This window comes from Brachyhypopomus gauderio, chromosome 1, assembly GCF_052324685.1.
Source record: "Brachyhypopomus gauderio isolate BG-103 chromosome 1, BGAUD_0.2, whole genome shotgun sequence".
Taxonomy (NCBI): Eukaryota; Metazoa; Chordata; class Actinopteri; order Gymnotiformes; family Hypopomidae; genus Brachyhypopomus; species Brachyhypopomus gauderio.
In genome coordinates this window covers 42,933,322-42,944,438 of record NC_135211.1, presented here as the reverse complement: position 1 = coordinate 42,944,438, position 11,117 = coordinate 42,933,322, and the positions used below count along the sequence as shown (strand labels likewise).

At 48.6% G+C, this 11,117-nt stretch overlaps 1 protein-coding gene across 1 annotated transcript; it reads left to right on the top strand.

Annotated features, from left to right (window-relative positions):
• The first annotated feature begins 1,201 nt into the window (after positions 1-1,201).
• LOC143499523 (uncharacterized) lies at positions 1,202-4,613 on the top strand. The gene is made up of 5 exons (XM_076994187.1): positions 1,202-1,484; positions 1,660-2,088; positions 3,167-3,301; positions 3,472-3,626; positions 3,828-4,613. Exons 1-5 carry the CDS (start codon positions 1,202-1,204, stop codon positions 4,611-4,613), a joined length of 1,788 nt encoding a protein of 595 aa, XP_076850302.1.
• The last annotated feature ends 6,504 nt before the right edge of the window (positions 4,614-11,117 follow it).

Below are 11,117 nucleotides of genomic sequence, written 5' to 3'. Positions count from 1 at the left end.
TCTGAGTATTTCATAAACTGCTGATCTACAGGGATTTTCATGCACAACCATCTCTATGGTTTACACAGAATGGTCCAAAAAAGAGAAAATGTCCAGTGAGCGGCAGTTCTGTGGGAGCAAATGCTTTGTTGATGCCAGAGGTCAGTGGATAATGGCCAGACTGGTTCAAGAACGGCAACAGTAACTCAAATAACCGGTCTTTACAACCGAGGCATGCAGAAGAGCATCTCTGAACACACAACACTTCGAACATTGAGGCGGATGGGCTACAGCAGCAGAAGACCACACCAGGTGACACTCCTGTCTGCTAAGAACAGGAAACTGAGGCTACAATTCACACAGGCTCACCACACTTGGACAATAGAAGATTGGAAAACATCTGGTCTGATGAGTTGCCTGGTCTGATGGTAGGGTCAGAATTTGGTGTCAACTACATGACAGCATGGATCCATCCTACCTTGTATCAACAGTTCAGGCTGGTGGTGGTGCAATGGTGTGGGGGATATTTTCCTGGCACACTTTGAGCCCATTAGTACCAATTGAGCATCGTGTCAACACCACAGCCTACCTGAGTATTGTTGCTGACCGTGTCCATCCCTTGATGACCACAGTGTACCAATCTACTGATGGCTACTTCCAGCAGGATAACGCACCATGTCATAAAGTGCAAATCATCTCAGACTGGTTTCTTGAACACAATGAGTTCACTGTACTCGAATGGCCTCCACAGGCACAGATCTCAATTCAATAGAGCACCTTTGGGATGTGGTGGAATGGGAGATTCACATCATGGATGTGCAGCTGACAAATCTGCAGCAACTGCGTGATGCTATCATGTCTAACCTTAGTTTTATTGTCACGGTCACAGCTCCAGACCCTTCCCTGTGGGTGTGTCGTTATGTTGTCTGCGTGCCGTTATGTCCATATTTGTAGTTCCGTGGGTGTGGGTTGTCTGTGAGCGTGTTCGTAGTTTCACCTGTGCCTTGTCTCGAGATCACGAGGGTATGTGTCAATCACCTATTTATTGTGCTTTCGCGCAATGTATTGTGCTCATCTTTGTCAAAAGCTATGTGCCTGTGTGAGATTCATTCACATGTACTTGCACTCCGCACGAAGCTTGCAGTGTGTTTTTATCTATTAAACGTTTTATGTTGCACCAGTCAACACTCGTCGTGCCTCCTCCCTTGAGTGTTACAGAAAGATGAGCCAAAAGAATGTCGGGGTACACTGCTTCACAGAAGAAGGGGAAAAAGAAAAGCGCCGTCACGCCTCTTCCCCGGTGCGTGGCCGCGAAGCACAGGTACCAGAGGTGGACATGCAGCAGGACCCCGTGTGTGCGCACCTGCTGCGCCAAGCCCAGGCGTCCGAACATGAAGCGGATGTGGAGTGCTTCTTGCTGGCCGCTGAAAGGGTATGGAGCGAGAGGCGCTGCGCTCTGACCCAGGCATTCCCCGAAGAGGAGTCCCAAGAGCCAATAATGGTGGGTATAGGCGCTTTTGCCCTCATCCCCCCCCCCCCCCCCCCCCCCAATTCGAGTTTGGGAGTGAAGAATCTGGAGAGGAAGAGAGTCTCTCCCGCTCTGGGTGCTCGGATGAGGAGAGCGAGGAAGACACCAGCAGCTTTCCCTCCTTGACGGTAGCTCCCAAGACAACTGAGGAGGGGTAGAGGGCAGCCCCACGCCCTCCGTCCACTCGGCACCCACCGAGCACTCCTGTGAGGAGGAGGAGGAGGAAGAGGTCAGCCCTCCCCCTTCCATTTACTCGGCCCCTACCGAGTATTGCGGTGAGGGAGAGGAAGACGTCAGTCCACCCCCTTCCAACTACTCAGCCCCCAACAAGTATTACGGGGAGGAAGAGGATGTCAACCGCCCTCCGTCCGTTTGCTCATCACCCTCGGAGCTCAACGACGAGAGCGAGGAGGAGGACAGCGCCTCTGGGTGTTCGGGGGGCACCGTGTACTTGGGAAAGGAAGTTCCTCGGTTCCCATCAGTGGGGAGCAGTATGGACTGTTCCCGCTGCACGACCGCAGAGGAACCGATGTCCCTGGGTCGGAGTGTCTCAGAGGACGAGGAGATGGAGACGTCGAGGGGTGAAGCGCCGGTGACTCCGGGAGCGTGAGAGGGTAGGGGCATAGCCAGCGGTCCGAGGTGGGGGTTCGGTGCGCCCTTGGAGATGCCGCGGATACCCACCAGCGCGCGGCGCAGAGTCCGGACTCTGGTAGCGCCCAAAAAGGCGCCTGCCTCGCCTGACCCAGGAGGGGTCGCTCCACTGTTAGCACTGTGGCAGGCAGCCAGAATGGTGTCGTGGCTGTCTGTGCCTGTCTGTCTGTCTGTCTGTCCCAATGTTTTTCCCTAATCCCCTTTTTCCTCTTGTGCCTTTCGTGTTTAATGTTCCTGTGTGTGTGTTTGTCAACGTGCCCGTGTTGAATGTATTTTCCCCTGTCTTCCGAGGGAGGGTGTTCTAGAGCTGTTTGCGGCGGTTCCCACCATCGGGGCAGACGGCTCTCGGAGGCTTGTGATCCCTGCGGCTCCGGACCTGCCCGTTGATGTGGGTTCGGGGCTTTCCATCTGCGCCGGACACTCCGGGAGTAGCGAACCCCTGGTGGAGGGCTCTGTCATGGTCACAGCTCTGGACCCTTCCCTGTGGGCATGTCGTTATGTTGTCTGAGTGCCGTTATGTCCATGTTTGTAGTTCTGTGGGTGTGGGTCGTCTGTGAGCGTGTTCGTAGTTTCACCTGTGCCTTGTCTCGAGATCACGAGGGTATGTGTCAATCACCTATTTAATGTGCATTTGCGCAATGTATTGTGCTCGTCTTTGTCTAAAGCTTCGTGCCTGTGTGAGATTTGTTCACATGTACTTGCACTCCGCACGGAGCTTGGAGTGTGTTTTTGTCTATTAAACGTTTTATGTTGCACCAGTCAACACTCGTCGTGCCTCCTCCCTTGAGTGTTACATTTATTACTACCAACAGAACATCCAATCATTATGAAACTATAGCTTAAATGCAACCTGAATGACAGCCTGATAGGTTAAGCAAATAAAATAGGTGGGACAAGACATATAGATAAGCACACATGTGCTGAACATTTTCGTGTCTAATATTTAGATACTATTTACTTTGTGCTCGTGAATGTTGTGGGTGTGTCACATGATTCACATGATAACAGTCTCCATGGATCTGTTCCCCTTCATCACGTTCATCATGAACAGCTCCTTGTCATCAGGCCAGGTCCCAGCTGCATTCAAGACTGCCAGAGTGGTCCCAATTCTGAAGAAGCCCACCATGGACGGCTCAGATGTCTGCAACTACAGACCGGTATCACTCCTTTCTTACTTATCAAAAATTCTTGAGCGTGCTGTATACAACCAACTGTCTCTCTTTCTCACTCAGAACCTGCTCCAGGACCCCAACCATTCGGGCTTCAAACCAGCACACTCAACAGAAACGGCCCTCATAGCGGTGACTGAGAAGCATCCAAACTGTCATCGGTTCTGATCCTTCTGGACCTCTCTGCAGCTTTCGACATGGTGAACCACAAGATCCTCCTATCTCTCCTCGCTGACCTGGGAATCGCGGACTCTGCATGGAAGTGGTTTGAGTCCTATCTAGGGAGGCGTTCTTACCAGGTAACATGGAGAGGGTCTACATCTGCTCCTTGCAGGCTCCTTACTGGTGTCCCTCAAGGCTCAGTGCTAGGTCCTCTCCTCTTTTCACTCTACACTCTACTCCGTTCTCTTGGTGATGTAATTACCTCTCATGGTTTCTCGTACCACTGCTATGCTGATGACACTCAACTAATGCTTTCCTTCCCACCATCTGATACTCAGGTTTGCAGCCGTATCTCTGCATGTCTGACTGACATCTCTTCATGGATGGCAGCTCATCATCTAAAGCTCAATCCCAGCAAGACTGAGCTGCTGTTCATCCCTGGAGCTACAGGTCCTCAGCAGGATCTTGCCATCTCATTCGAGAACTCTTTGATTGTTCCGTCTAAAGATGCAAGAAACCTCGGTGTGACTCTGGATGACCAGTTGTCGTTCTCTGCCCATATTATGAACCTGACTCGGTCATGCAGAGACTTTCTCTACAACATCCAACGTATCCGACCCTTCCTCTCTCAGGAGGCCTCCCAGGTGCTTGTCCAGTCTCTTGTCATTTCAAGGCTCGACTACTGCAACTCGCTCCTGGCTGGTCTTCCTCTGCAGGCCATCAGGTCCTTGCAACTGACCCAGAATGCAGCAGCAAGGCTTGTCTTCAATCTACCCGAGTTCACGCATGTCACTCCACTGCTGCGCTCCCTTCACTGGCTTTCCGTGGCTGCTCGCATACAGTTTAAATTTCTGATGCTTGCCTACAAAGCCAAAAATGGACCAGCTCCTTCATACCTTGTGGCAATGGTCAAGAGTCGATCCGCATCTCGAGCCCTTCGCGCTTCAAGTACGGCTCGGCTTGACCCGCCATCCCTCAAGATTCATGGAAGACACGCCACAAGATGCTTCTCTGTTCTGGCTCCCAGATGGTGGAACGAACTTCCACTGGCTATCCGAACAGCGAACTCTCTTGCGGTTTTCAAACACAAACTGAAGACCCATCTCTTTGTAAAGCACTTATAAGCACTAATCTACTGAAGCATTGGTATAAATTGTAATTGCACTTTATCTCTGGGAACACTTGCTAATGTAGTCTTGTAGGTATTTCAGTCTTGCTAGGTATTGCTCTGTGTCTAATCTTATATTTTGTTGTCTTCTTTCTAGGTATCAGCACTGGCAACTGTTTATGGCAGTGCTTGAGCTTGAGTAGTTTGGACTTAAACCTGTTGTAGGAGCCATTTCTTATCTGCACGTATAGGTAGGTTTTTAGTGTAGTTTTTGATTTAGTCACTTGGGGGAGCACTTTAGGTCACAGGTATAAAGGCAGGTGCCTGTGATGAGTAATTAGGACGGTTTGGACTGGGGAACACACAGTTCTTACCGTAGCCGTGGGGCGTAGCCGTGGGGAACCAGCCAAGACAGCACATTTTTAATGCACTCAACAGCACCGAGGTAAACTAGCTTTTGTATTTTTATGCTTTTTTGTTGCAATAAAGGAGGAACAACCTCAAAAGGATATTTTTGGCTGGAACTTCACCTTTTTTGGCTTTGAGTAGAGAACACCTTCAATCCAGGCCGAGGCTTACAGGGTAGCCTCCACATCATAAGAACCATTGTGGCTCATCAAATGGACGTACATCAAAGGTTGAGGATCTGCTAAGAACTATGCCTGCATAAATTGGAAGTTTGTAATGGTGATAGGAAATTGGATTACTTGCTTGTTGCGTTGCCTACCGGTGTTGATCTCCTGCGAGTGAGTAAACTTATGTCTATGAAAGACGAAGCTGCTTCCCCTAAACTGGTGGGTGACACTATCTTTTTGAGACTGTTCGATGTGGACTTCGCAAGATAAAAGGTGTAGTGGCATTGCCCAATTTCATTTTTATTCACTGTGCTGTTGCGTAAAAGTGCTGTGCTGTAGAGATCTCAACTATTGTCAGCGTCACCTTCAAACAGTAAATTTTTAAGGCTTACCTAGTGGGTTTGCGCTTGGTGTGCACTTTGTGCAACATGACAGATAAGTCCGACAAGGCTGCGGCCACCGCTCCCATATCGGAGCGCGCCGACAGACCAAAAAGTCCAGTTGAAGAATTAGAAAAACATGTGAGAACGTTAACTACAAAGGGTTTTTTAATGGCATGCGAAAACCTACAGAAGAATCGGAAATCAAAGCTTAAGCAAGCAGGCAAAATAAAAGGAAAGATAAATGAGCTGCTTAAGGTAAAGTTTACTTCTCGCACGATCAGCCAAGTCAAGAGGAATTTGAACGAATTTACCACTCTGTGCAAGGAAGCTATAGAGATCCAGACTACTCTGTTGGAAATGCCAAGACCTGACTCTGAATACGAAACACAACAAAGCTGGTTAATAGAAAAAACTAAGGAAATTGAAAAATTAGAAAACGATGTGTGTCGATGGTTGGCGGATGCAGTTCCTATGACTAAATCGGAATGTGAAAACGTAGAGATGGAGGTAAGGCCAGAGGACAGCGTTTCGAACGTTTCAAGTAAAGGTTTCAAACACAAAAGCCAGCTGTCTGCATGTTCCAAATCCTCCCGCATCTCTTCAATGCATATAGTCCTCTCCGGGTGGCCTGTATTGGGACGATGCTCTCCCCTTCTCGTGAGCTGTGACTCAATGTGGAGAATGAGATTCAACTCGTTTCCTTTGGGAACGACAATGTGTGGCAGGTTGTGTGTGCTTGTTAGGCACAGCATCGACTTCATTCTCATGGTTGTGGGTAGAATCAGTGGGATTAAAATTTTGCTGATCCCCAGGGCAATGTGCAGATAAGGCAGATGGGTTATCATGGTCATCATCCAAAACGCCATCCACCATTAACAGATGCCTTAATTTTTTTATCCTTCCAGGCACAGTATCGGATGTGTATGGAAGGGGGCGCTCGTGATGCAGAATTTTGGTATTTCTCTGATCTCTAATTCTCTACAGGATTGGGCCTAGGCACTTAATGACAAGGCAGGGGCCCCTCCATGGTGCTCTAAGCTTTGGGCTTAAGCCTCTCTTCTTGGTACTATCTTATGTAGACAAGATCTCCAACCCTATAAGCTCGTTCCTTGATGCGGAGGTCATGCGTTCTCTTTTGCCTTAACTGCGCGACCCGCAGGTGTCGTCTGGCAAGCTTGTGTGTCTGCTGCAGATTTTCATCCAGTGTTTCTACAAACTCTACGAGGCCAACCCTTGGGGCCCTTGTGTCTACCGTACGAAGTGAGATGTCTTGTGGCTGATTCACCTCTCGTCCTAGCATTATTTGATTGGGGGTGAAACCAGTGCAGGAATGTGGGGAACTTCTATACGCAGCTGTGTGTAGTGGGAGGTGTTCATACCAGTTCTGTTGGTTTTCGTCCACGTAACATCTAATCATCTGTAGGAGCGTCCTGTTGAACCTCTCGACTTGCCCGTTAGAAGAGGGATGATATTAAGTGGTCCTGGTCTTTGTCACCTGGAGAAGGTGGCACACCTGCGTGAAAAGGACACTCGAAATTCCTGCCTTGATCAGTATGTATTTAGAGGGGGGAGCAAAATCGGGCAATAAACTCAAACACAAGCTTCTTAGCCGTGACCTCTGCTGTCTGCTCTGGGATGGGATAAGTTTCTACCCACCGTGTAAATTGGTCAATGATTACCAGTATGTACTTACTGCCTGTGCTTGAGAGGGGAAAGGGGCCAACAACGTCCAGGTGTATCCGATCCATGGGCGCTCCAGCCTGGTACACCTGCAAAGGAGCTCTTCCAGTCAGGCCAACAGATTTGTGTGCTTGACACTGTGGGCACTTCTGTATAAAAATCTGAATATCCCTCCCCATCCCATTCCAGAAGAAGTGTTGCTGTGTTCGATGAAGTGTTCTTCCGACTCCTGTGACAGGACTCTATCATTTCTTTCACCAGAGATCTGGGCACCAGCAGCTGGAGTCGAGCGGGGGTTCCAGCATCATTCTCCCGTCTGTAGTACAGCACTCCCTGGTGATTTTCCATCTGTGGCCAGCACAGCCAATATATTCTGACAGTGGGGCATTCCAGGGCAACCTGCTCTCGTGTTGGAATTTCATATCTGTCCATCCATTCTTGTAAATGCTTCAAGCAGGGGTCTTGCCTTTGTTGGTCTTCTAGATCTTTGTAGCTGTATTGCAGCATCCAGTTGACGCGGAGCCCCTCTTCTTCCCCTTGGCTCTCTGAGTCAGGGCATCTGCTGGGACCTCCCCATGCTGTACATGTCTGACAGCTAATGGCACAACATCATCCACGTCATTCTCAAATCTTACCCATTGCTAGTGCAGCTTATAGCAGTGGGAACATCCACCACAGGGCAGGGTGCTCAGAGTTTTCCCAGGCTGGTAGCAGTCACATGTGGAGTCCTGTGACCCTTTCCTTGACAGCGCATCAGCATTACCATGTCGCACGCGTGGCCTGTGTTCAATTTGGAAATCGTACTGCCCTAATTCTTCTAGCCACCTTGTAAGCTGTCCCTCTGGATACTTGAACCGGAACAGCCAGGACAAGCTGTTGTGATCTGTGCGATCACCTTCTCCTCCTCATTCTGAACCTGTGACAGGACAGCCCCTATGCTGCAGCTGGAAGCATCCGTATCCAGGATAAAGGTTCCCTTGGATGTTGGATAGGACAGTATAGGAGCTGTCAGCTGGTTCTTCAATTCTTCAAATGCTTTTTGTTGGGCCTCGCCACACTAGAAGTCTGCAGCTTTCCTCTGAAGATCATTTAAAGGGCTGCAAATCTCGGAGAATAATTTCACAAAACACCGATAATAGTTGCAAAGCCCCAAAAAGGCCTGAAGTTCTTGGAAATTTTTTGGGGAACTCTAGTCTCTGACATCCTGGATGAACTTGGAGTTTGGGCTGATACCTTGACTGTTGATGAGGTGGCCGAGGAACAGGACTTCATTCTTTAGCAGGTGACACTTCACCAGTTTGAGCTTCAGTCCATACCGCCCCATGCATTCGAAGACCACTTCTAGGTTGTTTAAACCATCATCAATGTCCTTTCCAACGATGATTATATCATCAAGGTAAATTAGGAGATTCTGTCACTGCAGACCCCTGAGCACAACCTCCATCGCCCTCTGGAATGTGCTAGGGGCATTACACAACCTGAATAGCAGTCTTGTGTATTCACTACGCCAGTATCCAGCATTTCTTTGAGGTGCTGTTCTTCCACCGCCTGGAATCTGAGCTGATGGGTCAAGCTGATGCATCTCCAGTGTTTATGCAGTGGGTAACAGTGCTGAAGTGTCCCAAGTCTCTGTCACTCGCAGCAAATACTGACTGGTACTTCAAAAGTAGGAGCAGCAGCTTTTCCTCTTGCTGTTCACGCGGGCCCATGCTTGGAGATATGAAAAGCTCTTTCAAGTGGGGAGGCAGATCCAGGGCACTTAAGGACATTATGCAACGCACCAGCGGCGAAAGGAAGTTTGTGTCTGCCTGTCTGTTGTTTCCACCATTTCTACCAGGACACTCCCTGATGGAACACCGTCCGCAAGACCTGCAGGCTCAAGAACTGCTACTCTTCCAGGTCTTGGGTCTTCGGCGAGTCCCCAGACATCATACTCGCTTTGTGGCGGGAGGGTGGAGGGTTTCATTAGCAGCACTCTGGATACCATATAACTTTCAATGGACTGCCCTTTCACATAGCTGGGTACAGGCTCGCCCTCTATGAACACTTTGGGTCCTTTCTGTATGGTTACATTAGCTTCCAACATGAAATCTAGACCCAGTAGTAAACTGTCACGGATGGGTGCCACATACACAACCTAGTCCACATCTTTACTGCCCACTTTGAGTCTCACATTGTAGCCTGTAGAAATACCCATTGCCTTCCCTGACTCTGCATTCTGTAAGTAAGCCGTTCTTTGCCCCTGCTGCTTTACTAGCTTGAGTTGCTCGCAAATTTCACTGGACATGACAGTGGCTTCTGCCCCTGTATGAATGACACACATAAAGGGCAGCTGGTTTATGTGGGCAAGGATCTGTAAACTTGGTCCTTTGCTAGAAGCTCTACCTATTAGGATGGCTGGAGTGTACATGAAATTATTTTCAGTTTCTGTGGGTTTACCTTAAAGGCCATCATGACTCCCCACCTGGCCCTGGCCCCCAGGCCTGGCGGTTTCTAGTTTCCCTGCATCTTGGGGCTTGGGGATCGGGAACATTGCCGTTTGAAATGGCCTATCTCACCACACTGGAAACACGCAGCCTTGCTGCTTGTGGAGGGACTCGGAGATCGAGAATAGCCAGCATAATTAGCATTGCCTAGCTGACGTGTGGGGGACCTTCCCCGTTGCTGTCCTGTCCCTGGTTCAGGGCTTCTGAAATTGAATGATGGAGGTGCTAATTGTGGGCTCTGGGAGCATGTGCAATAAGGTACAGTCAGCTCTGGACAGTGTTGATTTGAAGGCAAAGCCTTGTGTGAGGAATCTCTGTGTGACCTTTGACACCCAACTGAGTTTCTCTCCACACATTAGAAAGGTTTTTCAATCCTGCTTTCTTGAGCTCAGGAATAACAGTCAAATCAGGAATTTATTGCCCTCCTCTGACATTGAAAAAATAATTAATGCATCTGCACCTGCTTGGATTATTGCAATGCCTTATTCACGTGCTTGAATCAGAAAGAAGTAACTTGTCTACAGCGTGTTCAAAACTCTGCGGCTCGTCTGGTCACAAGAACAAAGCGTGTTGGTGTCTCTGAGATTCTCCCGAGATATATCTCTGTTTTTAATAAAGCCTTTTGATAGCATTGCAACAATTTGGCTGGTGGCTCCTGTTTTCTCCTACAATCGAACGAACACGCTGGGCTGAAGTGGTGGGAACGTGGTCAGCCCTCAACAGTACACACTAGCCACTGTAGCTAAGCTCAATGTGTTCGCCACGTCATAAAAAAAGGAAAAATACTTAGTTTTTTTCCCTTCTCTGTTAACTGCGTTTTCAACCCACCAACATTGACGTATGAACAAAATACTTACAGATGTTGCTTAAACAACATGGAAGCATGAACTGTAGCAAATGAGGAGTGGCGGACAAGGCAGCTGTCTCCGCTGTAGGTAAGGTCAAAACCGAAACTTCCTGTTCAACTGAGCTGTCGAAATAAAAGTCTCTCAGGTCGTTTTTATAAGAGTAATGATAGCAAAGTAGGTATTTTAGTCTAACCAGAAATGCGACCAATAAAAAATTGCATAAAAAAAAAATGTTATAATGCAAAACATGACAGGAGTGTTCTGACCACGATGTTGCCTGGCCACCTGCAACAGGGGATGAGCTGGACACAGTATATGAATTCTTTTCCATTTCCTGCTGTTTTATGCTAGACACTTGCATGTCTTTAACCGCCCCCTCTATCTGAGCCAGTGCTGGGGATAACACCTGCTGCAGTTGTTTTGTTTGGTTTTCTAATAAAACTTGCAGCCACACAGGTGGCTGATCCATCTGGCTGGGCACAATAGCTTCTGCCCCTGCTTGTGAGAGCAGTTCCTTCTCCATGGTTTTTTATTTATTTATTTTATCA

Bases quoted from the DNA above. Each gene is read 5' to 3' on its own strand.
- LOC143499523 (XM_076994187.1), top strand. From the start codon at position 1,202: ATGAGCCAAAAGAATGTCGGGGTACACTGCTTCACAGAAGAAGGGGAA. The intron at 2,089-3,166 runs GTGAAGCGCCGG...ACATGATAACAG, and splicing joins GGAGATGGAGACGTCGAGGG to TCTCCATGGATCTGTTCCCC. The intron at 3,627-3,827 runs GTAACATGGAGA...TCTGATACTCAG, and splicing joins TAGGGAGGCGTTCTTACCAG to GTTTGCAGCCGTATCTCTGC.